General features: G+C 37.7%; 9 protein-coding genes, 1 long non-coding RNA gene and 2 other non-coding genes across 13 annotated transcripts; 5 read left to right on the plus strand and 7 right to left on the minus strand.

Moving 5' to 3' along the window:
* The first annotated feature begins 64 nt into the window (after positions 1-64).
* On the plus strand, positions 65-1,086 carry LOC132790490 (matrix-remodeling-associated protein 7). The gene is made up of 2 exons (XM_060799021.1): positions 65-262; positions 339-1,086. The coding sequence occupies exons 1-2, from the start codon at positions 74-76 to the stop codon at positions 756-758; spliced, it is 609 nt and encodes a 202-aa protein (XP_060655004.1). The 5' UTR covers positions 65-73; the 3' UTR covers positions 759-1,086.
* Positions 1,087-1,108: 22 nt separating this feature from the next.
* On the plus strand, positions 1,109-3,129 carry LOC132790489 (zinc finger MYND domain-containing protein 10 homolog). Its single transcript, XM_060799020.1, has 3 exons — positions 1,109-2,097; positions 2,154-2,623; positions 2,687-3,129. The coding sequence occupies exons 1-3, from the start codon at positions 1,237-1,239 to the stop codon at positions 2,739-2,741; spliced, it is 1,386 nt and encodes a 461-aa protein (XP_060655003.1). The 5' UTR covers positions 1,109-1,236; the 3' UTR covers positions 2,742-3,129.
* LOC132790491 (small ribosomal subunit protein eS12) lies at positions 2,797-3,801 on the minus strand. Its single transcript, XM_060799022.1, has 3 exons — positions 3,674-3,801; positions 3,346-3,480; positions 2,797-3,162 (listed from the first exon to the last, which is right to left on the minus strand). Exons 1-3 carry the CDS (start codon positions 3,688-3,690, stop codon positions 2,895-2,897), a joined length of 420 nt encoding a protein of 139 aa, XP_060655005.1. The 5' UTR covers positions 3,691-3,801; the 3' UTR covers positions 2,797-2,894.
* Positions 3,234-3,306, minus strand: LOC132794614 (small nucleolar RNA U18). Its single transcript, XR_009633285.1, has one exon. It is a non-coding gene; the product is annotated as a small nucleolar RNA U18 (small nucleolar RNA).
* On the minus strand, positions 3,562-3,632 carry LOC132794613 (small nucleolar RNA U18). The gene has a single exon (XR_009633284.1). It is a non-coding gene; the product is annotated as a small nucleolar RNA U18 (small nucleolar RNA).
* Positions 3,802-4,150: 349 nt separating the features above from the next.
* Positions 4,151-5,667, plus strand: LOC132790198 (fibrinogen-like protein 1). Its single transcript, XM_060798658.1, has 3 exons — positions 4,151-4,324; positions 4,385-5,376; positions 5,450-5,667. Exons 1-3 carry the CDS (start codon positions 4,253-4,255, stop codon positions 5,616-5,618), a joined length of 1,233 nt encoding a protein of 410 aa, XP_060654641.1. The 5' UTR covers positions 4,151-4,252; the 3' UTR covers positions 5,619-5,667.
* A 1,576-nt stretch (positions 5,668-7,243) lies between these two features.
* LOC132789160 (uncharacterized) lies at positions 7,244-9,810 on the plus strand. 2 transcript variants are annotated; one of them, XM_060796956.1, is made up of 3 exons: positions 7,244-7,447; positions 8,323-8,806; positions 8,873-9,810. In XM_060796956.1, exons 1-3 carry the CDS (start codon positions 7,431-7,433, stop codon positions 9,410-9,412), a joined length of 1,041 nt encoding a protein of 346 aa, XP_060652939.1. In that variant the 5' UTR covers positions 7,244-7,430; the 3' UTR covers positions 9,413-9,810. The 2 variants fall into 2 exon arrangements, with proteins under 2 accessions (XP_060652939.1, XP_060652938.1); XM_060796955.1 differs by lacking the exon at positions 7,244-7,447 and adding an exon at positions 8,027-8,237.
* Positions 9,241-11,575, minus strand: LOC132789162 (protein-S-isoprenylcysteine O-methyltransferase). Its single transcript, XM_060796958.1, has 3 exons — positions 11,166-11,575; positions 10,724-11,095; positions 9,241-10,656 (listed from the first exon to the last, which is right to left on the minus strand). The coding sequence occupies exons 1-3, from the start codon at positions 11,358-11,360 to the stop codon at positions 10,369-10,371; spliced, it is 855 nt and encodes a 284-aa protein (XP_060652941.1). The 5' UTR covers positions 11,361-11,575; the 3' UTR covers positions 9,241-10,368.
* A 186-nt stretch (positions 11,576-11,761) lies between these two features.
* Positions 11,762-12,545, plus strand: LOC132789163 (large ribosomal subunit protein bL20m). Its single transcript, XM_060796959.1, has 3 exons — positions 11,762-12,021; positions 12,078-12,286; positions 12,350-12,545. The coding sequence occupies exons 1-3, from the start codon at positions 11,935-11,937 to the stop codon at positions 12,504-12,506; spliced, it is 453 nt and encodes a 150-aa protein (XP_060652942.1). The 5' UTR covers positions 11,762-11,934; the 3' UTR covers positions 12,507-12,545.
* Positions 12,546-12,570: 25 nt separating this feature from the next.
* LOC132789165 (10 kDa heat shock protein, mitochondrial) lies at positions 12,571-13,345 on the minus strand. Its single transcript, XM_060796960.1, has 3 exons — positions 13,209-13,345; positions 12,864-13,025; positions 12,571-12,798 (listed from the first exon to the last, which is right to left on the minus strand). Exons 1-3 carry the CDS (start codon positions 13,209-13,211, stop codon positions 12,655-12,657), a joined length of 309 nt encoding a protein of 102 aa, XP_060652943.1. The 5' UTR covers positions 13,212-13,345; the 3' UTR covers positions 12,571-12,654.
* Positions 13,346-13,695: 350 nt separating this feature from the next.
* Positions 13,696-15,459, minus strand: LOC132789161 (protein Exd1 homolog). Its single transcript, XM_060796957.1, has 2 exons — positions 14,711-15,459; positions 13,696-14,419 (listed from the first exon to the last, which is right to left on the minus strand). Exons 1-2 carry the CDS (start codon positions 15,293-15,295, stop codon positions 14,138-14,140), a joined length of 867 nt encoding a protein of 288 aa, XP_060652940.1. The 5' UTR covers positions 15,296-15,459; the 3' UTR covers positions 13,696-14,137.
* A 3,626-nt stretch (positions 15,460-19,085) lies between these two features.
* On the minus strand, positions 19,086-19,829 carry LOC132791014 (uncharacterized). Its single transcript, XR_009632853.1, has 2 exons — positions 19,406-19,829; positions 19,086-19,345 (listed from the first exon to the last, which is right to left on the minus strand). It is a non-coding gene; the product is annotated as an uncharacterized LOC132791014 (long non-coding RNA).
* Between the last annotated feature and the right edge of the window lie 2,245 nt (positions 19,830-22,074).

Consider the following 22,074-nt stretch of genomic DNA (forward strand, 5'->3'; position numbering starts at 1 on the left):
CATTGGATGGCTTTGTTTCGATTGTAAGCAAATCATTTGATTACCATGCTATCGATTGTTTTGCCAACACTAGATGGTGATATCAAAACAGAAACGCAGAAGACCAAGCAACAATAAAGTGAAAAAAATAATGCAGCATACGGTGAAAGCAGCAGGCGACATATGGTTCGATCCATCTGGGTATTATGTGGTCGCCTTGACGACGCTACTGCTCTGCATATTAATATCATTATACTTTGCCAACTTTTTAAAGGACGACACAGTGAGTAGTAAACAAAATCATATTAAAATTTCAGTTGCTATGGCAAATTAATGTAAAATAACGCCTTGCATTGCAGGAGCTTGAGGACGAAGGTATTGGAGCTGAGGTGCGCATGGAAGACGATGCCGAACTGCAGGCACAGCTTCGATCCCGACTTCAACGTGAAATCGATGATGATGAAGCCTACGAAGAAGATGAAGAGGACGACGAGGAGGAGCAATTAGAAGCGTTTAGCGAGAGTGATGGCGATGGTGATGGCGACAAGGCTACGAACAATTACAATTACAGTAATCTAATGGGGAAAATCAAAGCGAAGCACTATCAACACCAGTTGGCCGAGAATCTTTCGCCGAGTCAAATTGAGGAGGAGCGGCGCATCGAGCGCGAACAGCTGGCAGCGATTTTTGAATTATTGCGCAAGCAAGAGGATGAATTGAATCTTAAGGATCGCATCAGTGATAGTGAGCTTAAGAAACAAGTGAAGCTCTATCGTTAACGAGTTAAGAGCAGGAATTGGCTGCATTTTAATTCCAATTCAAAACTGAAAACGTGTGATTAAGTGAAAAGCGACGAGTCATTAACATAGTATATGTATATAGATGCATATATATTACCAATTTATTCTCGATTCTTAATGTATATGATATGTTTGCGTTGAGAGATGAAAGCATACACACACTACTTAAAGTATTAGCAAAATGACATAGTTAAGTTGCATTTCATGTATGCCAAAATCTCCCAATTATAATTATAGATGTGAGTTTGTTTACCCCATATCTCCCCAATGTATTGTAATTTAAATACAAATCTGAATGTACAAAATAGATGTGTAGTTCGCATAGCAACCTCTGCATTTCCATGGCAACCCTATTACAACATTTATTTATCTATCTAACAGTTTTCCTCACTCTCAATTCAACGTTTGGCAGCATTATTTCATAATCTTGTAACTTTCGCTATCGTAAATAAGCAAAATGCTGAACTTTGTATATCCAGAAGAGCTATATTTATTTGTGGAGAGCATTCGCTGCTTCCAAGTCCGCGATGTGGGCAACAGCAAATGGCTCGAAGTCCACGAAATGATCATCAAGCTTAGTCAGCAGGCGGCACTCGAGGTGGCCGAGCATCGCGAGGAAGAGGTTAAGGAGTTTCTCATCTCGCGCGATAAACTTTCGGTGCTCATCCATGAGGCATACTGTGTAAATCTGTGGAAATCGCGGGTGCTGCCACATCTGCTGGAGATCGATCCCAATCCGCAGGCCACATTTCTCATCTACACCGCACTGTATCACGAGGCCGCTGCCGTGGCGCTGCTAGATCTTTGTCTCTATCATCCCAGCGGCTGTGAATCTTTGCAGGATTCAGTGCTGGATTTGATTGATTACTGTGCCCAAAGCGTGGCCCAGGTCATTGGGCTGGTGAGCATGGGTTACCATGAAAACGAGACCAAGATCGATGTGGATGAAGCGGTGCTCACCGAATTGGAGCGTCAAAAGCGCGATCTTCTCTATAAGATCGGTTTGCGTTGCGTTTCGTTGCTCAATTATGTGGCCGACAATGTGTCGCTGTTCCATTTAAGTGCCGGACGTCGTTTGCTTGTCACACACGATATTCCCTGGCTGATGGTGGATGTGTTGTGTTTCCGGCCGTGGCAACGCAAAACAAGCAAGGGACTTGAGCAGTTCATCGACGAGAAGTGGACAGCTGTCGAGGATGCTGCCAAGATCACCAAGATCGAAGCGCAAGCTTGGTTTTGTGTGCGCCAGCTGCTACTTAATTCGCAGCTCATGGAGAACTACACGCTAAACGAGTCGCGTTGCAAGCAACTCTCTAAGGTAAGAAAAATGAGGCTTATTAATCATCATTTCAGTTGTGATCGTTTCTATTCCAGCTGCTGGGAATGTTGCACGAGACGCTGTTAGATCAGCTGCCTGTATTGATAGAGCTGAAGCAGTTCGTCAGCCGCTTAACGCTCAGTGGGAATACGGCAAACAAGCAACAAAATCTCATTTTAGAGGACATGCCCCAAATACAGGAGCAACTTCTGAAGCAGGTAGAAAGCGATGGTGGCTTCTATCAAATAGCTCAGAGTCAGGATGGCATCTTCTTGAACAACAACAAGGAAGAGATATGCGCGCTGGCCACCAGATTGAGCAGCGCCTATGGTACGGAAACTCTTTGTGAACTGGAACAGCATTTGGCTGATCTCGAACTGCAGAAGCCGCAGGAAGTAATGCCGGAACAAGGTGCCGCTGGCGACGGTGTAGATGCGGAGCTGAAGACGTCGCACAAATGCGGCACGTGTCAGGAGCCGGCCAAAAAGAAATGCGCGAACTGCAAACACGTGCACTACTGTTCACGGTAAAGATCAAGTTTAGTTTTCAGTTTAGCCGGGTATCTCTTTAAACAATCTTATCATTACAGCGAGTGTCAATTAAAGGATTGGCCGACGCACAAAAATGCCTGTCAGGCAAACTAATTACATCAATGATAGTTTAAACAAAAATCCATATTAAAAGAGCATTCCAAAAATGTAATGTGTCGGGATTTCTTACGAATTTATTTAGTTTAGCAATAAAAAATCATGCCACGTAGTCTCTCATTCAGCAGACAAGAACATAAGCCGTTTAATTTAGCTGTTCTGTCTGAGATGGTCCTTAACCACATCCAAAGCGGGCGTTTCCTCACCAAAGTCCTTGATGACGACCACCGAGCAGCCGCAAACCTTGCGGGGCTTGCCCTCCTTGTCGATCTTGCACAGACCCGACCATTCGCCCAATTTCTTGTGCGAGTCGACGCGGATCAGTGGGATCTGGTGCTCGTTGCACAGCGCGGTGACGAGCTTCTTGTAGTTGGGCTCATCGAAGGATTCGGCCAAAATGCAGAGAACAGCCTGACGCCTAAATAATTGAAAAATCAAAGTTAGCTACCATGTAATTCAAATCTATTAGCATGCGTTCGGCCAATTTTAATAACTCAGTAATTGGAAAGATTGTTAATCAATGTAAAATTCATAAACACGGACCAATTAATTTCATCAACGTGATACGCCAATTGAAATAGAATTCAATGCATTTACTTACTTGTCCAAAGCCTTGCAGGCCTGATGGATGCCATGGACGAGTCCATCGGCAATCAGAGACTTCTTCAGCACTTCCTGCAACGCGGTGTTGATATCCATGGCACCGCCAAGGACGGGAGCAGCGGAGGGAACATCTCTGCGGGTAGAAAATTTAATATTAATTTATAATCTTGTCAAGTCATGACAGAAATTGTGTTTATCAGTTCGTTTTGCACTTGATATTCAGTAATTGGAAGATTTATAATCAACGTAAATTCATAAACACGGACCAATTAATTTCATCAACAAACTTGAGCTTGGAAATTGTTATTTGAGCATATTGCACTTACACATCAACGTCGGCCATAATTGATAGGTTGAGGATGCACTGCACTGTAAACGATAAAAATTAAACCATTATTGTTAAGGATTACTCACATATTTGTGAATTAATTTCAGAGATGCGGCTTTGGCACAATTAATACACTTTCGTACCTTTTTGACAACCGGAAAGAAAGAGACCCTAGCTGTGTTGCAGCCAACTTCATGGATTTAGGGTTGCTTTGATAGTTCGATATCAGCAATGCAACACTGTGCAATTGTACAAGCTGATTGCTATAAAACATTTTTTATTTGCGGGAATTTTCGGTTTTACTCCCCTTTTACCAAAATATTATAATATATATAATTAATAGATGGTATACGAAGATATAATTTCATTAAAAATATTTGATATCTCTTAATATGAGTAAAATTAATTTATTTTATACATGCTTCCCATTAAAAATCGATGTTTTAAAATATTTAAAAAAAAATATCGATGCATTGAAAAGCGCCATCTCTAAAGTCTTCAACATTTACTATTTCACATTAGAAGCTTGCGGTACAGTGTTTTAAGCGCTTTCAAGTCTTAAGAATAAAGTAAAAAAATGGATTCTGGAAAAAATGAATTAAATATATTACCTGAAAATAAGAAGGAAAACGCTTCAGATAATGATTCTGTTAGTAAATTAACAATTTAATTTTCTTCGGTTGGTTTTAATGTGTAATTTATTTTCCAGAACAATTCTGGGGAATCCCATTGCGATTCTGTCTATTCAAGAGCTGTCAAGGTATTGCTTGAGCATTCAGTTGATGTCGACGCATTTGCACAGATTCTTCACATGAAAGAAGAAAATGTAGCCGAACTTCAGGGAAAATTATCTGATTGCAAAGAGCAGATAAATATGCTCAACCAGAAAATCATAGAGAAGGATAATATTATCGCCGCGTTGTCGAATAACTGGGCTTTAATTGAAAATGCAGTCGCCCAATCAATGGATTTGCTCACAAGTGAATATCAAAAAGGTCATCAATCAGAAAACATTGAATATAATAAATCAATTGACAAGAATGTCTACGAAGGTGAAAATATTTCTCAACAGTTAAATCAGATAACTAATAATGACATCAATAAGCCGATTAAAAGCAGTGAATCAACCATCAAAAAACTAGATGAAACTCTTGCAGAATTAAATATCAAAGTTTTTGAAAAAGAGAAGAACCTGACGGATGTAACTAAAAAAATTAACGAATATGGAAATGATTTACACATTTACTTTCCTTACGGAAGTTGTGAAATGCATATGATCATTCCAAACACTCCACCCTTTCGAGTTGAGCTGTATAAATTTGATGATCTTGGTTATCTTCTGATTCAGCGTCGTCTTAGCGAAAAATTTAGTTTTGAAAGAACCTTGATTGAATACCATGAAGGATTTGGAGACGAAACAGTCGGTGAATTTTGGATGGGATTGGAATACATTCACATAATAACAAACAATCAGCCGCATGTTCTCAGAATTAAAATGTGGGACTATGCCAAAAAAACATATTTTGCTGAATATGACAACTTTGTTGTTGGCGGGAAAGATGAAAACTACAAGCTAAAGTCATTGGGTGATTACAAAGGAAATGCCGGCGATATGATGCGTCTTAGTGAAAATCAAGAATTCTGTCTGTGCCCAAAATTAAAAAGGGGCTGGTGGGACCTTAAGGGTGATCATCAACTTTGGTGAGTTTTAGGTTTTTAAAAAAAAACTGTTTACATATATTGTTCTAATTTATTTTATTTTTTAATTCTACAGCAATTTAAATGGGAACATATCTTGCCAAGAAATAACCAATAAGTTTGAATTCATTTATTGGGGTCTGATGAATTCGGGAAATTCGTGCAACAATATCAGACAAGTCATGATGGCACTAACTCCTAAAGCCGCGTACTTAAAAAAACAGTCCGAAATGATAAAAAATTAAGAATGCGATTATAACCTCTGACAAATATTTTTAGAAAAATAAAGTTTGGAAGTTAATGATTTTTGAATACTTATCATGGTAAATGCTATTGAAATACAAAGATGTGTACGAATAGAACGCAAAATAGTTAGGGTATCTATCAATTTAAAAGTGTTCGGGGTAACTGAAATACCAACGCAAAGCTCAACATAAAATTGTAATGTTTAAAGCGACACCGAATCTTGAAAGTATAACCAAGCGGACTTTCTTGACCGGGTTTGCGTACATTAGTATATGTATATTTTCAGTGTTAACTTTTATGGTCACACTGCGACTCATGTGTTAAAAAAAAACGTATTTTCTTAATAAAAAATGTATCAAAAGAAATACTTTTTATATATCTACAGAAAATCCAATACTAATCCTTCCTCATAAATCCGCGGTAGTATTAATAGTTATGTAGAGAGAGCTGTAGTTATATAAAACGATATTTTATCAGCGCGTGATCAGTGTTGCCAGAGTAAAAGTTGCTAGATTTAAGAAAAAAAGTTGCTAAAAATTATCAAAAAATTGCCAAAAAAAATTGCTAAATCTTTTAAATGTTCTTTTTCAAATAGTATGTACATTTTTTAAATTTGAGAATAAAATATTGAAATTAAAAATTAAAAAATTTAAATAAACAGGATTTCATATCTTCTTTTGTTAACATTACAAAATACTTAGAATTTCGTCCAATTCTTCTGCTTCCTTACTATCCGTGTACTTTACGTTTCCTGAAATTTTAACTACATAAGTACTCGTAGGGAAGTACATAATTATGGCAACATTTGTTAGTCCAATACATATATAAATATTTTTTTTTAATTTTTTTTCATATAATTAGCTTCTTTATTAAGTATCGAACCAGTACAGCAGGAAGAAAATAGTACTATAACAACACAGCTAAAAATGTATTTTTTTGAACCAAACCTCATATTAGTTTATGTGAAGTTTACGATTGGGTTATCGTTTTGGCGAAACCTTGACGCTTCAATCGCCTCAACGGTCTAGCTGGTAGGAGTCTCCTAGCGAGACTAGCAACCTGTCGCTATATCGGCTGGTATTTTCAATTGTTTAAACTCAAACTAACCTTATATGCAATATCGCATTTAATGTTATAATGCTCATACAGTTACGTAATTTATGTTTTGCTATATTCATTTGTGAGAATATACGCTCAACTTCAGCGTTCGACCAAGGTAGGGAAAAGATTTTGAGCGCAAAATTTGCTAAATCACTAAAAGGGTTTTGGTTCAAGTAGCTCTTATAATCGAACCGTTGAGTTAAATACAAGTTCCGTTTTCATTGTGAACTATTAATCGCAATTTTTGCAGTGAATGGCAAAAAGAGAAAACAAAATAAAAGGGCTTTAAGTAAAGTATAAATGAAAAATTGCTAAAATAGCTAACAAAAAATAAAAAGTTGCTAGATTTGTAGCTAATAGCATTTTCAAAAAAAAAGTTGCAAATATTTTGAAAAGTTGCTAGATCTAGCAACTAATTTGCTAAACTGGCAACACTGCGCGTGATTTTAAAAACGCAAAACACAATACAATATCGATTGTAAAAACTACATTCGATAGCCGCAATAGTGCTTGTCCATCGATAGTGCTATCGATGTCTCTCCACCTCTACCACATATAGCGTAATAGGTGTAGTTTAACTAAGTCAATAATTTGTAAAGTGTTACAAAGTCAATTTTAGGCTTTAGCATCTCCTAAGTGCAATAACGTTTTTATGTTTACATAACCAGCTAGTACAACTAGTTTTTACTACAACGACAACATCATCAACAATGACAAGCGAGCTACAGTAAGTTGAGGTGCCCGGCGCTCCCCTCTTTATGCCCCTTGCATAGTTTCCTAATCTCTACAAAAAATCACCACGTGCTCGTGTTGCTCGTTTCAATCTAATTGCCGAAAATTTACAGTGACATGTGAAAATCGTGTGCCATCATCGACACATTCTCTTTGGCGGCTGTGTACTAAATGTGTATGCATGTGTGTGTGAGATAAGTTCTTGGTGTGTGTTTTTTGTTGATCCCTTTTGGCATCGGGTCGGGGCATGAATGAACTTTTAAATTTTTTGCCATATGAAAGTGCCGCGCTGATAACGGGCATTTTTGTCAACAAATACAACAAAAGGCTAAGCGTAAACAAGCTGGAATATAGTGGCTTCCATAAAAATGTGCCAGTTAACAGCTGGATTGCATGTATCGATAACGACTTCAGAGCGATACCGATAAAAGAAGTTTCTAATAAAATATATCGAAATTCAAAAATTTTACTTTGCTTCGAAACGTCGTTAAAGATTTGAAAGTAGTTAATTTGCGTTTAATTTATTTACGTTTTCTTTTTTTTGTTTTTTAAGTCTGTGTGAATTATTCTAGTCACCAGTGTATTCTTTTTGGGGGCTATCGCTATAGTTCATCGACAACTGATACTGAATGAGGCAGCTCGACAACAATAACAACCACAAACATTATTTGCCTCCAGCGGATGAATGTTGATAGTCTCAGTTTCTTTCTAATTGTTAATTAGACTACAACAAGCTCTCGGGGCAGCATGTGCGACAAACAGTGTAAATCAGTGTGTGGCGCAAGGTTTCGTACTTTAAGCACATTTTATTTTTTGGCATCTAAATTGACGATGAATACTAATTTTGATTTAAAAATTGTTTCCCTGTAGGACAGGTGCACTTGTCGGATGCGGCAATCCGCTGCTCGACATTTCCGCCACCGTTCCCATGGATTTCCTCAAGAAATATGAGATGAACGAAGATGATGCAATCCTGGCCGAGGAGCGACACATGCCCATATATCGTGAGCTTGTGGATAATCACAGGGCTGAATTTCTCGCTGGCGGGTCGGTTCAAAATTCTTTGCGCATTGCTCAATGGATCATTGGCAAACCAAATGTGGCCGTCTTCTTTGGCTGCGTTGGTCAAGATGATTATGCGTCCACCTTGAGAGAGAAGGCACGAGAGGCCGGCGTCGATGCACATTATCAAGTGAGTGCGGACACACCAACTGGCACCTGTGCTGTGCTCATCACGGGCACCCATCGTTCGTTGTGTGCCAATCTGGCGGCGGCCAACAAGTTCACCATCGATCATCTGGAGCAGCCAGCGAATAAGGCGCTGGTGGAGAATGCGCTCTATTACTATATATCTGTAAGTGAAATTATGGAATTATAAATGCGTCATATTTATATTCATTTATATCTTTCAATGTTCTAGGGCTTCTTCCTGACCGTTAGTCCGCCCAGCATAATGCGCGTAGCAGCTGCCGCCCTTGCCAAGCAGCGGCCGTTCCTAATGAACCTCAGCGCACCATTCATATCGCAATTCTTCATGCAGCCGCTGCTCGATGTCATGCCCTACGTGGACATCATCTTTGGCAACGAGGCGGAGGCGCATGCCTTTGCCACCGCCCAAGGTTGGCCCGAGAAGGAGGATCTGCGTGAGATTGGCAAACGTTTGGTTGCTCTCAACAAGCTTAATGCATCAAGGCCGCGCATTGCCATCCTCACGCAGGGCTGTGACCCGGTGCTGTTGATTCAGCACGATTCGATTCAAGAGTTCGAGGTCACGAGTTTGGCGGCGCATGAAATTGTGGATACCAATGGCGCTGGGGATGCATTCGTTGGTGGTTTCCTGGCGCAGTTTGTGCAGGGCAAGTCGTTGGACGTGTGCATACGCTGTGGCAACTATGCGGCCGGTCACATCATCAAGAATCCCGGTTGCACGTATTCCGGTGCGCCGCAGTTTGTTGAATGAATACGGAACACACAGGATCAAATAATCTACACACAGCACACACACACACACATTCACAAGCATACAGACACACAGACACTGACAAACCTTGTAAGAGGCAGAAGCATTGCGCAAATAGAGATTTGCAGCCACCAACTGCAAATATTAAGTTCAAAGAGTGACTAAGACAATTTATTAACGTTGATAATTATTTGTACATATATTCTACACACACACTCACATGGACACCCATTAATATACTTTTTTGTGAGCTATGCACGGAACAACTTGTGGGCCTTGTGGTTTATATACAAAAGTTAGAGCAATATTCGAATTTAAATTGATAATAATAAAAAACAAATACCACTAACATACACAAAAACTAAAAATAAAACACAATTTGTTTTTTGTTTCTACGAGCACAATGGATTGCTGATCCAGAGATGAACTTAACTGATAAATCTTCTATAAACAGCAATATTTTTAAGAATAAACAAAAATTGCTTATTGAGGAAACGAACCATATTTGAACGATTAAAGCTGGTCAAACTCGGTTCAGTTTCCGGGATGTGCGCAATCGCTGAGTTAGCTATTCAGATTAGATTGACAGGATTACAGCTATGGCCACAACATTGTATGGCAAATATTTATTTCTCTATAATATATCACACCATATCGGACAATGATTTATATATGTATACATATGACACACCTGCTTTTTATCTCGGAATTCTTATCTTTATAATCGCGCTTGTCACTGGTTTCATAATCCACCGTGTAAGCAACATATAATTTACTTCTTTGTTACACAAATAAGACTCAATACAATACCAAATACAAAGAATTCTATTTTCTAAACAATATAAATTGCTTTGATTTGAATTTATAATTTATTGACCTTACAAAATCTTAAATGCTACATTTGTTTTGTTGTTTGTGTGATTGACTTTACTGACTTTTTGTGTTGGGGTTGTGTGTTACTCAATCTGATAGCCGGTGATAAAAGGCAGGCCCGTTGAGACTCGCTTCTGATAGCGTACGTAATCGGATTTGAAGAACTGCAAGAGGGAATACTCTTCGATTCTGATACGATCGTAGAAGAACATCCAACTGACTAGTGTGTAGATAATAATGCACAGGGGATTCATCATGATCACCTGTGTGCCAATTGACCAATAGAACCAGCCCACATACGACGGATGCCGACTATAAGCATAAATGCCACTGGTGATCAGCTTGTGGTCGGCATGCTTTTCATCTTGCACCTTAATGACAATAGACAATATAATGAGCAACTAATTGACAGTAAAGACGAATTAGGGTTTAATTTACCAAATGGGTAAAGCTGCGACCCGCTGTAATGATGGCCACCTTGCGTATGAGCTCGCCACAAGTGCACATAACCACGCCCAGCAACCATATGTGGCCAAAACGTTTGAATTCGGGCAAAAAGTAGAGTTCAAGTATGAACTCCAGCCAGCTGGCTGTGGCCGCCAACCCATAGTGCACCGAATGATTAAGCATGAAGGAGTCCAAGGATAACGTGCGTGGATTGGCCCACGCAATCACCAAAAACTCCGAATAGTGGAAGAAGGACATAAAGCAGCCATAGACGCCAAATTGCTGCCATTGCATGGGCGCAAAGCAAATGACCAGCACACTTACAGCTTCTGTGAAGCCCAGAAAAGAGGCTCGAATGGCAACCTTCAAAACCAAAATAAAAATCAAAACAATGATGAAAGCTGGCCAACAAAGTGAGTCATGTAGTTCATACCTGATAATCGGTATTGCGCAGCACAAAGCGTATGATGATATTAATTAGTGCGTAATACAACACAGGACCCCAGAGGATGGCGCCCCAAACATTTGGTACAATTCCATAATAAATCTGCGGTATCGACGGCAGCAGGACACAGCACGCTGTGATCAGAAAACAATACAAGCTGACGCGGCCTTCTTTGCACAGCATGCTGGGAAAATGTTTGATATTTCTCACAATATTACAACTAAATAACAAGATTTTTTGTGCGATTTGCAAAACACATTAAAAATTAGATATTTCACATCATTTGCAAGAAGTCTGTTGACCGGCAAAACGTTGGTAACTCGTTTATTGACACTGGAATCAAAGTATTCCTATGTATAAGATTGCGTCGCAATGCAAACTTGCATGTACGTCATCAATAGTCACACAAATTAATTACGTTGTAAGTAAATTTACTATAATAAAAAACTAATTAGAAGTGTTCATTCCACACTTATTTACATTGCAGAAAATAATGTATTTTTTTTTAAAATAAAGTAAATACAAAAATTGTATGTTGTGACGTCACGTGGAACCGGTGACTTTTGTGTTTGGCGTAATCTTTCACTATTGAATACTCTTTGTAGCTATCGATACTTGTGCTGTGCTGCCAGCTTGCCGATAGTCAGCTGTGCCGAATACAAATTCGATATATTTTGGCATGCAGGTTATGTAAATTGCTACATTTATTAATTAAAAGTTCTTAAATTTACCATAAATATTTGTAAAACACTGCGTTATGGTGTTCCTAAACCTGCCACTGTTGGTTCGCGCACGCGGCCCCGATGAGTTCTGGCGCAAGCGACGTATTTTCAAACTAGCAGCGGTAAGCCATCAAAACAAATCCATTCCATATTTTAACTGACAAATAATTCTTTTTAGCACTATCGGAGTCGCACACGCAATGTCTACACCTTTGCTATACGTAGCGTGCATCGTGCCCTCGCCTATGCCACTAAGGGACGCAAACTCAAAAAGCTGGACATGGCTCAGTTGTGGACGACACGCGTCGAAGCTGGCTGCCAGCAATACGGAGTCGCCTTGGACACATTTAAGGAGGGTCTCGCACGATCCGATATTCTGCTGAACAAGTGAGCAATATACACAATACTTAAGATAAACATATATATTTATTGTATTCACTACTTTCCCAGAAAAATGCTGTCGGATTTGGCGATTTGGGAACCGCGCTCTTTTGAGGCCTTGGTGAATATTTCACGGGAACGTGCCGCTGTGGAGGGATTGCCAGATATTAAGCGCAGATCAGCCTTCAATCAGGTCTATGGACTGAGCAATCTGAAGCTCGATTAATTTAAGCTTTATACAAATAAAATATATAGTTTTCATATACATATAGTAAGCGAAGATTCCAAGATTTATTTTGTGGGTCATGCAAACAAAAACATTGCATTAAACGTTTATTTGTTAGGGTTACGTACTAATTGAAATGAAACATGGTTTATTCTAGTTTAGCCAAGATATCTGACTCGCGGAAAAGGAACAGCTCCTTTTTCTCATCCAATTGAACCTTGGTGCCCCCAAATTCGGGCAGCAGAACGCGGTCACCCTCCTTAACGCCAATTGGAACATGGTTGCCATTGGTCTAAAGCAAAAAATTAATATGTAGATAATGTTGCAATTATCATGTTAATTATGAAATATACTCACAGCATTGCGGGCACCGGGTCCAACGGCCACAACAGTACCTTCCAGCACTTTTCCCACAGATTTCTCGGGCAAGACAATGCCGCCTTTGGTTGTGGTTAGAGCTTCAGCGCGTTGCACCAGAATGCGATCCAACATGGGGATGATTCTCTTAATAGCAGCAGCCTGCAAACATATAATTGAAGAAACATCATTTAATCAATTAATCTGCCTTCTATGCTGGGGCCAGAAAGTTACACAACAACCCGGCAAGGCGAGTTATCAGTGTGGAAACTTCGAGAAGCCCGACTCAAAAATATTCTATAGAATGATAATTTTATTTGTATATATTGCTAAATTATTGCTCACCATTTCTATATTATTAAATGCAATCTGGAGCGCTTTAATGAACTAAAACTTAATTGATACTTGCAATTGAACTTCACTACACGTGCGGGCCGGTCGCAGTTGTTCGTAAAATTATCTAATTATTTGTTTGTATCGATGCTTTTAAAGTTTTGCTGCTATCGATGCATAGCTGTGCTGTATCGATAATTCAAACACGAATTTAATTCTATCGCTATAACCTATATTGTATTCGATAATTGGAAGAAGTGCCCGCGTAATAATTCAAACTAATCAGATGTGCTCACAAAAGTACTCTTCAATAAAGCGTTAAATGAATGCGGGCCAAATTGTGCGCAGCAAATATATAATGTCAATGATAAGCATAAACATATGCTTGTATATATACAAGTTTTCAATTAAATAAAAGTCATATTTTGCAACATTTATAAATTTAATCAACATTCATTTTTTTAAATGGAAAGTAGGAGTTACGGAGTTAACATTTACAATGAAAGGGCGGCGATTCTCTGCTTAGATATGTTTTTGCAATTATCTGGTTTCCATAGTGTAGAAGAGTATTATAATTTATATATTTGGAGTAGTCAAGACTGGTAAACTGGGGAAGTATCCACTAAAAAGAGTTTTAAATACACAAAAGAAAGTAAAAAATAAACTTTTTTTTTTTTTGGAATGGAGCCAAGCAAAAATATAGATAAGGTAGAATCCGGTTATAACGACGCCGCTTATAGCGTCCGTCCGGTTTTTGTGACGAAAATTCGATGACTTGGTGGGTTCCCATACAAATTAAATTGATTAAAACATTAATTAGTTTTATTTTAAAAACCGGATATAACGACGGTCCCTTGAAAGTCGCTATAACAGGATTCTACTGTAGTCCGTGCAGGTTTTTATATGCATAGTTCGAATAACAATGTATTAACAGAAATAAATCAGGAGTCACTCATTTTGGTAGAAATTAAATAAAATTGATTGATGCATTCGGTTCCTATTTTGCTTTCAGGTGCCATATTTAAGGCAATTTCTTCAGTGGAATTCGAATGTTTTTTGAATTCATAACTAAAGTTTGTAGTCATTTGCTGCAGCTCAGTGCAAATGTTTCCATAAATTAGCCTGTCGTGTAATTTTTGTTGCAATATGGCAAGCTTTCCCAGGATCTGAAGTTGATCCTTAGACAACGGACGACCGGTAAAGTTCCGTACCGACTCCCTTGGCTGCAATGAGAAAAATTAATTAAGGCATACTATTTTAAAAAACATACAATTCGATTCGTTATATACTAGTAAATTTAAACCGTTTCATTTTTAAAATTAAAAATACGCCTAATTGGATGCTGTTTTCGATAAAAATTGCTTGAAATTTATGCTACGGTCGTACATGAACTTAATGTAGAAATACACACCGAAATCTCCTCTGTCAGACCAATTTTAGTGTTAATAATGGTTATAGTTCAGTCAGTGGGAGAAGGAATTTCACGAGATCAATGTGTGTAGTTTAAAACTTACGCTTTCGATCTCATCACAGGTTAATTCGGACATCGGTATATTCAATGTTAAAGATATGGCCTCCCTTAGAGAGCAAAGTCCTCGATCCTGACGCACCACACACAGCTCAACGAAAGTGTCGCAAATACCATCAATTTTAATGTTGTGCTTATGAGCAAATAAATCGCAGATCCGATGGCTGTAGTGCATTATTTTGCGAGGAACTTTTGCTTCCAGCAGCTCCGACAGTGACTTGAATATTTTACCCAGTGCACGGACATCAAAAATATAGGTATTATTCGATGTGGCAATTGCGATAACAGATGTACTGCAATGGCGTCCATAAAAACTGGGCTCCACCAACAAAGATATTTCGGACTGATCACGAATATCGTCTAGTGCCAAGTGATACGATTGATCCGTTTGCTGTATAAATATAATGCGTTGTAATTTCTTTTCCAGCGATTGCATTTCATGCGATAGTAGTGAGGCGCACTTGACTCCTTTATGATTCCAAAGTGGTGCAGAGGAAAATGTAGACACGCTATCGTCGCTATCGCTGTCGCACTGCTTCCAGATTGCACAATTGTTGTTTGCCCCATTCATTTTCGCGCAGTCTTAATACTTAATAAGTATTACTTTCGCTAACAAGTAATTACTAGTGCAACTCAGCTATCTAAAATGTGAACTTAAAAAAGTTAGTTTAAAGACATATGTATGTTAATGTAACATATGACTTCGAATATTGACAGCAAAGAAACGGAAGAGGCAAAATTGCAATTAGGGATGAAACACAAAAGCGAGTATGACAATTCGCTTCGATATATGTATTGTTTGCATTACTAATGAAGTTCGATTTTCGATTAATATCTAGCAAAAATAAGCAGAGCTCGCAAATAACTGCCGACCGTTTCTCGTTGTCTGCAAATAAGTGTCTCTCTCTGACTCTTTACGAAAAGACTCAAAGAGTAACCGATTTATGGGTTCTTGAATGAGATCGCTCGCACTCAGACCGAAACCCTTTTTTCTATTCTGTTTTGTTTCGGTTGTTCCAAGACTGTTTTGCCGTGTTCAGTGAAGCAAAATGTCTTTTGCGTATGTATTGGTATACATTCACACGCATAGCCAAGCAAATCGTGAAGCGTTCGCTTTGCAGACGAAATACAGTAGAATCCGGCTATAACGACGCCGCTTATAGCGTCCGTTCGGTTATTGTGACGAAAACTCGATGACTTGGTGGGTCCCCATACAAATTAAATTGATTAAAAAAATTAATTAGTTATATTTTAAAAACCTATGGCAACTATAAAATAAACAAAATTTTATTTTTCTCCTTTTGGTTAGTGGGTCTTCCGGATATAACGACGGTCCCTTGTAAGTCGCTATAACCGGATTCTACTGTATATTAATTGCAACAACAACGAAAGTAAGTGTGAAGTTCACACTGTGAAGCAGTGGTGCCAGTTTAGCAATTTAGTTGCTAGATCTAGCAACTTTTCAAAATATTTGCAATTTTTTTTTTGAAAATGCTATTAGCTACAAATCTAGCAACTTTTTATTTTTTTGTTAGCTATTTTAGCAATTTTACATTTATATTTTACTTAAAGCCTTTTTATTTTGTATTTTTGCCATTCACTGCAAAAGTTGCGATTAATAGTTCACTATGAAATCGATACTTTTATTTAACTGAATGCTTCGATTATATGAGCTACTTGAGTTCACTGACTTGAAAAGTTGACTGCATTTCCAAAGTTCACTGTGCCAAGTGTTTTTATACCCTTCTATCCTATAGGTTGAAATGTAACTTTGTGCCGGCAGGAAATGTATGTAACAGGTAGAAGGAAGCATCTCTGGCCCTATAAAGTATATGTATTCTTAATCAGCGTCAACAGCCGAGACGATCTAGACATGTCCGTCTGTCCGTCTGACCGTCTGTCCGTATGAAACACTGGATCTCATAGACTATAAGAGATAGAGCTATAATTTTTTTCGACAGTATTTGTTGCCACACCCTCTTCCCCCCTTGCAAATCAATAAAATCGAATAAAAAGCGTGATTTTGAAGCTACAACTGCGAATTTTGGTTAATACAATAATAACAATAGTGATTCCTGAAAAGTTGGTTGCGATCATATAAGAATTGTCGAAGTTATTAAAGAAATATTTTTGTATGACCAAAAACGCCTACTTACTAGGGGTCTTAGTTGCTTTGGCTGACAATCTGATATACTGAGCTGCCTATGGTATATTTTGAATGTGGTACTATATCGATATACCAAATATACAATTTGGTATATTTTTAGAATGTTGTAGAATTTTCGGAATATTTTGAAAATAAAACCCCAATATTTTGCTTTTATTCAAAAGAGGGTAGAGGGTATCTCACAGTCAAGCACACTCGACTGTAGCTTTTTTACTTGTTTTATTATTATTTGTTTTAAATTGAATGAAGATAACAAAAGTATATAAACAACATTTATAAGGTTAGTTTGGAATTTAAATATTTTTAATATAAATAAAACAAATTAAAAATTATTTTTTATGGGCTACATAAGCATGAAAAATGTTGTTATTGTATGTACTTCTCTATGAGTACTTACTAAAATGAAAAATACTCGGATATTTTTGTAATAGGTGTTAACACAAGAAGATACGAAATCCTATTTATTTTAATTATTTTATTTCTAATTTCAATATTTTATTCCTACATTAATATAAAATGAATATAATCTATCAAAACTAACCTTGAAAAGATTTAGCAATTTTTTTTTATAATTTTTAGCAATTTTTAGCTACTTTTTTTCTCAAATCTAGCAAAGTTTACTCCGAAGAATCTGGCAGCACTGCTGTGAAGACCGTTTGCGTTGAGTTTTTCGGTCAATCGGTCTTTTGCTGACTCTTTTTGTGCGAGCGGTTCTCGTTCCGCTCTTTACGCACTGCTCATTGAACGACCGAAATACAAAGAGCTCAACAGAAAACAGAAATGAACACAGCAAAAGTCTCTTGCCCAGAGCGAGAGAGTATGAACTTTTTCGGTTGTGCTCGCAACGAGAGCACAAAAAAAAAAACGGTCGACAGTTATTTGTAAACTATGAAAATAAGTCTAAACAGACAAGGTTCGCCTACTATTGCATTAAACATTATTGCAATTAGTAATTTTGTTTTATTTTTAATATTTAAGCTAATTTCTTACTGCAATTTATTTTCTTTAACTGCTTGCCATGAAAGTAGGCGTCAGACAATAGCCATAAAGTTGAACCAATTAAAGATTTTAAATAACTGCATCATCTTCCCTTTGTGGAATGTGTGTATCATTATTGCCATTATGCTTAGACTTTAGTTTTATAAGTTTTTTTTATTGCCGACAACCAAACATCAATCGATATTCGATAAATAATATATACTGTTTTAATATTTTAGTGATGTGATGTTCCGATAACATATGTATGTATATAACTACTGTTTTTGCATCCAACGTGATGCCACATTTCCATATACTGCAATTTCCAACATTCAATTTAAATTTCCAGTTGCAGTGAGAAAAGCTTGACCAATTTATTAAATGGCTTCTCTGACTAATTTTGCCAATACAAAGAGGGCCAAGGGCTTCTTGAGTGCTATTTGCCAATAAGCTTGTATTCCGGAACCTGGTTTGTTGTTGAGTGCCGCAAATTACCAAAAGAGATATTGGCAAATGTTTTAATTGTCAAATTTACTAATTGCAATTGACTTTGGCTTAAGCCATGAACACTAACTCTCAATACATTCAGCACAGCAGCTTACCTTCCTTCCCTGTCTTCCATTGCTCCGCTGCTATGCACCAAACATTATCTTCTCTGGTACAAGAGGAGTTAACTGTCATGGCAGCCAGACGACAGACAATTGTCTGCAAGTTAAGTAAAGTCAAGCAAAATGAATTGCAACTAAATTTGCTATGTTGCTAGGTTTCCAAGGTAAATTCTCTTTGGTCGACTTTTGGTAAGCTACGAATATTGTATTACTTGATTCGGTTTTGCAATAACATTTATATTTCGCAGCAATAAATGAGGTTGATTGAAAATGATTATATATGTATTTAATTGGGAATGCATTTAATTGCTTAATATTCTATACCAGAAAGAACTCTGTTATAAAAAGGCTACTCAGGTATTAGAATTAAATAAGAACAACTCGTATGTTTGTTTTAAGTTATTAAATCCACGTTTAATACTTGTCCGTTCTACGGTAGATAGATAAATCGAAAGAATGAGAGAGTCAAAAGAGAAGAGCAAAACACTCTTGGTGTTACCAGCTTTCGTTTGGTCAATTATCTTTTGCTCATAGAAAAATTTAATTGGTATTTTTTCATAATCTTTTTAGTTCGAGCTATAAATCATAACAGTTTTTTGAATTCAACCAGAAAAACATTTTACTTCAAGCCACAAATGTTGTATTCTAATAATACTTAATGTTCCCGCTTAGGTTTATTATTGAGTTACTTAGAGGCATATTTTAATTGTTTCATATTTATAATGCAATAAACCTAGGTAAACTCTTAGTTTGTTGTATGAAAACAAATTAATATTGCCATCTTTTTTTTAATTTTAGTTTACCTTGGAACAATCTCCTGGCACACCTGAAGTCCGCAGCGATTAAGAGATTTACAAACGCTAAGCGGCTGCGAAGCGAAAAGGTTAATTGCTTTGTAAGCGGCTTGATGAAAAAATGTGTAACTAACCACGCGGCAGACCAACGGAGCTGACAACGCTGCTGACGCCAATGTTGATGCTGATACGAAGCTGACTCAACTTAATTGGCGCACGAGGCGCATACTTAATGCGCTTAGATGCGAGCCAAGCTCATCGCATCGCATCGCCTCATTGCTGTTGCCGTTGCAGAAGCCGCTTTTGTGCTTCTAATTAGATCCAAAAGGAGACCGTTGTGTGCTCAGTGCATTTCTTCACCATGCATTGGACACTCGCCTTCGAAGAGAATTTTAATTTAAACTCGAAAAAGGCGCAAGAACAATAAAAAGTGTTCAATAAGTAAATTAGCTGTTATAAGCACTTTTTGGTATTTGTTTGTTATGACAATCTATAAATTTATTCATTGTAAATTTGTCTGATTTCGAAAGTATATTATTAAATTTGATCTGTCATAAATTCAAGAGTTATTTAGAAAATTTAATACATTTAATTTTGATGGTAACATCAGGTCAACGAGTTATTATCAATTTAAATTTAATCACATGCACATATTAATTAGTGAAATTTCTAAAAAAAAGGATAAATATGTTGATGAAGGAATTTGCAAAACATTTGCCATGACAGAGAAAGAGTGTGTGTGTGTGTGTGTGTGCGAGTATGCAAATGAAGTGAACCCTCTAATTACATATTCCGATTGTGCGGCTGGAAATGTATTTGATTTTTGTAAATTGAATGGAGAACATAAGCCAATCCTGTTGGAGGGTCAATTGGGGGCAAGACTTGTGGTATGGCAGTGATTCGATGTCACGACTTAAATCAACAATAACAAGCGACAGCAACAACGACATGGACAGCAGCGACAGCAGCAACAACAACAACAGCAATGAAGTTGTTGTGAACACGCGACGACAACAAAAATAAATAACACGAAAAACAAAATAAATGAACGGCTGATTGCGTTGGCGTTTGGGCTTTGATACTTATGCATGTGTAACATGAAAATGGCTTTGCATGTTATTCTACGAGTGTGTATGCCCAGCAGCAACAGCAATAACACTAGCAGCAATATGTAGCAGCAGCAGCAGCAGCAACAAGCAACATTGGCAGCAATACTAATAGCAACAACGTAGCACTAATTATCCTAATTGTACACGGGGCGGTGTGGAAAACACTTCGAGCAACGGTGACGACTAAACTCTAATTTGGACTTTGACTTTTGTCTGCCAAAAACTTTTGCCACAATGTCTGCGCTGCACGCGTGATAGTTTCACATACAATAGAGAATTCGATGAGTAGTTAGAAAGTCCTTTCTTTGAAGGATTAGATTTACAGTCTGATGCCTAGAATCAATGATTTTTAGAATTCTCAAATGTTCTGTTAATGAAAATTGTCAAAGGATATTTAGAAATTGCTTCAAAAATTTTTCATATTTTTTGCTTGGTACAATTAAGCTTAAAAAACTCATTTATTATTCAAAGTCGAATATCCAATTAATTGTATTTACATAATTTATAATTTTAATAAATAAATAAATTATATAGTATAGATAAATTTCTGAAAATTTCAAAAATTGCTTTAAGGTAAATCTTGTATTATATTTAGTAACCAATTTGAAAAGCTTTTCAAATATTTTTATTATTTATAATCCATCTTTATGAATATATGTTATTAATTTAATGAACTAATGAATTAAATTGAATTAAAATTGAGTTCGTTTTTAAATACCTATACAATTTTATAATAATATTTTTATATATCTGTTTTTAGATTTCTTCAATTCAGTAAAGATTTTTATGAGCCACTATTTAGTCGTGTGTGAGACGATCACGTGCTCAGCTCTGTTGTTGTGGGTATTTGTTAGCCGTTAACGTCATAGGGTTAGGAAAAGGTTGCAGCACGTTGGCATCGCGTGCTCGACGTGTGCCGACTGTTATTACGTATACGCCAGCGCGGCCAACTCTATGTGTATGTGTGTGTGTGTGAGTGTCTAGAAATAAAACATTAAATTACGTAGCTCACCCGTTGCCAGTTTGCAGTTACCCCATTGTTTCTGTCTCCCAACAGTAAGTGCGATTCTGACTGAGACAGCGACTGCGACGGTGACTGCGATTGGGGCAGGTGTGGCACACACGTATACCGCGCACGTAACTGAAATTTTAAGCAATCAGACAGACAGTCATGCAGTCAACCAAGGCAGAGACAAACGGACAGACAGACAGAGAGACAGTCGTATATACAGACAGAGAGGTTTTGGAGCACTGTGGACCGCCTGCGGTTTCGTTTTGAAGTGGCCTTTAATAGTTTGCTGTCTGCAACTGCAGCGAAATGTGGCATATAGAGTGCTGCCACACTGTATGTATACGTGTATGTGTGTGAGTGTGTGTGTGTGTGGTTGTGGCGTGCTGTTGGCAAACCAAAGAGCAGTTTAATGAAATAGCAAAGAAAATTGTGGCTGTTGCTACAGCTACATAAATGGCACTGCAACGCTGCAAACGCGAACTGAAATTGTAATTATGCCGCAATTGCGATGACTGCTAAGCGAGAGTCGCATTTCAGATGACCACAAAGCGAATTTACATACAACGAGACTCTGCAGCACAGCACGAAGGCCGCAGCTCGCGGATCGCAGGACAAATACCCCATAAAGTTGAGTGCCAATTTGGCGTAAACAATGGAAACCTCTCCTCCAACCGATAGGCAA

The sequence above is a fragment of the Drosophila nasuta genome, chromosome 3, assembly GCF_023558535.2.
Source record: "Drosophila nasuta strain 15112-1781.00 chromosome 3, ASM2355853v1, whole genome shotgun sequence".
Taxonomy (NCBI): domain Eukaryota; kingdom Metazoa; phylum Arthropoda; class Insecta; order Diptera; family Drosophilidae; genus Drosophila; species Drosophila nasuta.